This window comes from Ranitomeya imitator, chromosome 4 (assembly GCF_032444005.1).
Source record: "Ranitomeya imitator isolate aRanImi1 chromosome 4, aRanImi1.pri, whole genome shotgun sequence".
Lineage (NCBI taxonomy): Eukaryota > Metazoa > Chordata > Amphibia > Anura > Dendrobatidae > Ranitomeya > Ranitomeya imitator.
Window position 1 is genome coordinate 19,820,791 of NC_091285.1, and position 3,598 is coordinate 19,824,388.

The window sequence follows — 3,598 nt, forward strand, 5'->3', positions numbered from 1 at the left end:
ATAAAGTGCTGCGGAATATGTCGGCACTAGCATAATAAATACACAAAATGCTACTGACAGCCATTCATACCATGAGCAGAGAGTGTCCTTAGTGTGATAACATGGTAATCCTTATTAGGACCTGTTATTTTCCATAAAGATATAATTTTTACCTGGTGTAAATGCCTCCGTTTTCCTGAATGCAGCGATGTTTTTCTTTTGGTCCTGCGCCTCTCCGTTCCTGAGATATGGCCTCTTCTTCCCTCCATAGATTTTTATCCAAGTGGGTGTGGTTTAAAATTTTTGAATTCTTGAATATGGCACCCATTTGGCTAAAAAAAAATAGATTTATATTTAGGAAAGAGAGGGTCATATCTCAGGAACGGAGAGGCGTAGGTAGAAAAGAAAAACATCGCCGGATTCGGGAGAACAGCGGCATTCACAACAGGTTAGAAAAAACAACAACATGTTTATGGCAAGTGACAGGTCCTCTTTAAAGGGATTGTTTACAATTTGAAAAAAAGGTTCTGCTTGTCTTGAAAAAAATCACTTTTCTCTTGTTCTGTCGGGTTTTGCAGAATTGAAGTACTAGGGGTTGAGTGGTAATAGCAGTTTCTAAATTTTCGCATTATGGACAACTCCTTTAAAGATTAGGATTAACTTAAACGATATTCTGCATTACTTCCGGGGGCACCACGAAGACTATAACACAGTCCAGCTGTTTTCACGAGTCCTGTAGGCTTTTTAGAAGTGTCCATGTGTTACACCTTCTCATTAAACATCTATACTATTATTTTTTTGGTGGTTCCAGCAATCATAAATGTATTAGCTGTCATTAGCATGTCACTCATTATATCACTAACTCCACACTATTCAGCTTTTTATCACCTTTATTAGCATGATTGTATGCAAAAATTTGACAAAGGGATAATCTAACATCAAGGTATAAAGCGGCATATGCCCTAAAAGGGTATTCCCATCTCCAAGACCCTATCCCAGTACGTAGTAGGTGCAATAATAACAATATTAGCAAATACTTTCCATTTGAAATATATGTATAGTTGTATAGTTCACTTGATTAGCTATGATGCTAGGGCATTGCAGTCACTTAGGTGTCCATGGTTATGACCACTCATATAGTGACAGATAGTTGCTAGTCGTCATAACCATGGACACCTAAACTAAAGCAATGCCCTGTACATGAGGTAAGGGACATAGCTTATCAGGAGAACTACATTATATTTCTAAAAGCAGTCGAGTGGTCAACCAGCTTTTCCAAAGTCAAATATTCAAGTGGGAAAAAAAGCAAGAAAACCCCAATATATTAATCTGATGTGAAACTCCACCAGTAGCATCGATGTGTATATAGTTATATTGTGAAATATATAGTGATTTCTCTTATTTTTAGACTTTTTTAATAAAACTGAAACAATATAATCGATAAACCATCAAAATTAAATCAATCAGCAGAAATCAGTGTTATGATAATGGTAAATACTCATGCACACTCTTCGGCCCAAGAAGACAACCCCTTTCTAAGAGAAAGTCAATGCAGCAATCAGTTGATCACCGTGGGTGTTATTACTTAAAGTGAATGTATAATTTTAGACTATAATTTATAGCTAATTAAATCGAGATAATAATGCACATTGGATACAGGGAATTGTGTTCTGAAGGTGACGTACTGACTTTTATAGGAGTAATGTGATCGTGCTCTGTGACCTGTGCAGGGGTCATTGTGCAGAGAGGTTTACAGCTGTGTCCATCACCTATTGTCCACCATGAATCCTGTATCATCTGTTACCTTTATTGTAATCCTGTCTGTGATGGTTTAATGACTGCTGAAAAGGGATTTCTGCAGAACTGTAAGTCAGTCTCACTGAGGCTCCGCGGCCAAAGCGTAAACTCAATTTTTTGTATTTAGACAATGCATAGAAAATGGTAAAAATGTTTACTATAAAAACTTCATTTTCTCATGTCACATTTCCATTAAGTTCTTATCTTCAATGAGCTCTCTATGTAGCACCCACTAGTGTGTACCCGAAATACACATAATATAGCATGAAGGGGCTCGGAGAAGGTGGCAGTGAAGGTGTGTAAGTGTCTGATGGGGTCACACAGCTCATAAAAGGACAACTGCCCGACCTCATAATCCAGACATATCCTGACTCTATCACTGGAGATCTTGTCAGGTAACCAGATCATTTCGCTGTCATGTATCACTGAATACTGATTACAATTATGTCTCCACAAACTCCAGGACTTGTTATTATTTCCAATCACTGACTTCAGCCCCCTCCTGTCTATACTGGGATAACACATCCCCACCCTCCACCCCCCTGATCTACTGCCCTCCACATCCCAGTAATGTCGTCCTGAGGTAAATCCTCTCCTGCTCATCACCTGACTATAACCCAGGAATCTCTCTGCTGTTTCTGGACGATTTAGTTCCTCTTCTGTCCAGGTTGCAGTTTTCAGGTCGTCTGATATAAGGACATTATCAGAAGCTGTGGTTACATCCAGTAATATGTCTGCCGGACCCTCCACATAGATCCCGCTCCTTATACCTGATATTACCTCACATAATGTGTGTAATGTGTGTGAGATCACAGCCACATCCAGGTCATCTCCATCATGGAGCTGTTTATCATGTCCTCCTGTGTCCTCATCACCTCCCTCCTCCTCAGGATCACACAAGTCACCGGTGTCTGGTTCCTGTAAGACAGTCAGTGGATCCGTCATGTTACACAGCTCCTCAATGTGTCTCATCTTCCTGGACAGCTCGTCCTTCTTTATTTCCAGCTGCTTGGTAAGAGTAGACAGTGACAGTGACTCTTCCTTCTCCTGCCTGGAGATCTCACTCAGGACCTTCTTCTCCAGGTCGTCCACCCGTCTCCTGATGTCTGTACACAGGGCAGTGACTCTCTCGGCTTCTACAGCTGCTTTTCCTTGAGCTTTTCTCCTCTGCTCCTCCAGACTCCGGACTCTTTCCTCAGTCTCCTCTCTCTTTATGATCAGTTTCTGGAGAACATTTCTCCATATTTTCTTTTTCTTCCCTGAGGCCTCATCCAGTGACTCCATTTTATGTCCATTATGTTCCCCAATCAAACTGCAGGACACACAGATACAAGCCGCGTCCTCAGTGCAGTAATATTCCAGGATCTTCTTATGGACAGAACATTTCCTTTTCTCCAGAGAAGTGCTGGGCTCAGATAAGACGTGTTCTGGTGATTTGCTGTGAACCCTCAGGTGTTTATCACACAGAGAAGCCTCACAGTGTAGACAGGATCTAACAGCAGGTACCGGAGAGTCCACACAGTAAGTGCAGCAGATCCCGGTGATCTCCTCTCGTTCTTGCTGAGTAATCAGGAAACGTTCTGCGACATTATGGAGATTTATGTTCCTCATCAGTGTCGGCCGCTCCCGAAATCTTTTTCTGCAGTCAGGACAGGAATAAACTCCCGACTTCTCCTGTGTATCCAGCACACGACCAATACAGACCCGGCAGAAGTTGTGTCCACATCTCAGCATTACAGGGTCCTTAAATGTAGATAAACAGATGGAGCAGAGGAGCTCGTCTCTCAGATCAGCAGACGCCATGGCTGACGGAAGAAGGAAG

The 3,598-nt window shown here is 41.7% G+C and overlaps 1 protein-coding gene across 1 annotated transcript; it reads right to left on the reverse strand.

Annotated features, from left to right (window-relative positions):
- Positions 1-851: 851 nt before the first annotated feature.
- On the reverse strand, positions 852-3,598 carry LOC138675211 (E3 ubiquitin-protein ligase TRIM39-like). Its single transcript, XM_069763250.1, has one exon. It carries the CDS (start codon positions 3,577-3,579, stop codon positions 1,969-1,971), a length of 1,611 nt encoding a protein of 536 aa, XP_069619351.1. The 5' UTR covers positions 3,580-3,598; the 3' UTR covers positions 852-1,968.

What these genes read in the sequence shown, in the direction of transcription:
- LOC138675211 (XM_069763250.1), bottom strand. Translation starts at nt 3,579, where the DNA reads ATGGCGTCTGCTGATCTGAGAGACGAGCTCCTCTGCTCCATCTGTTTA.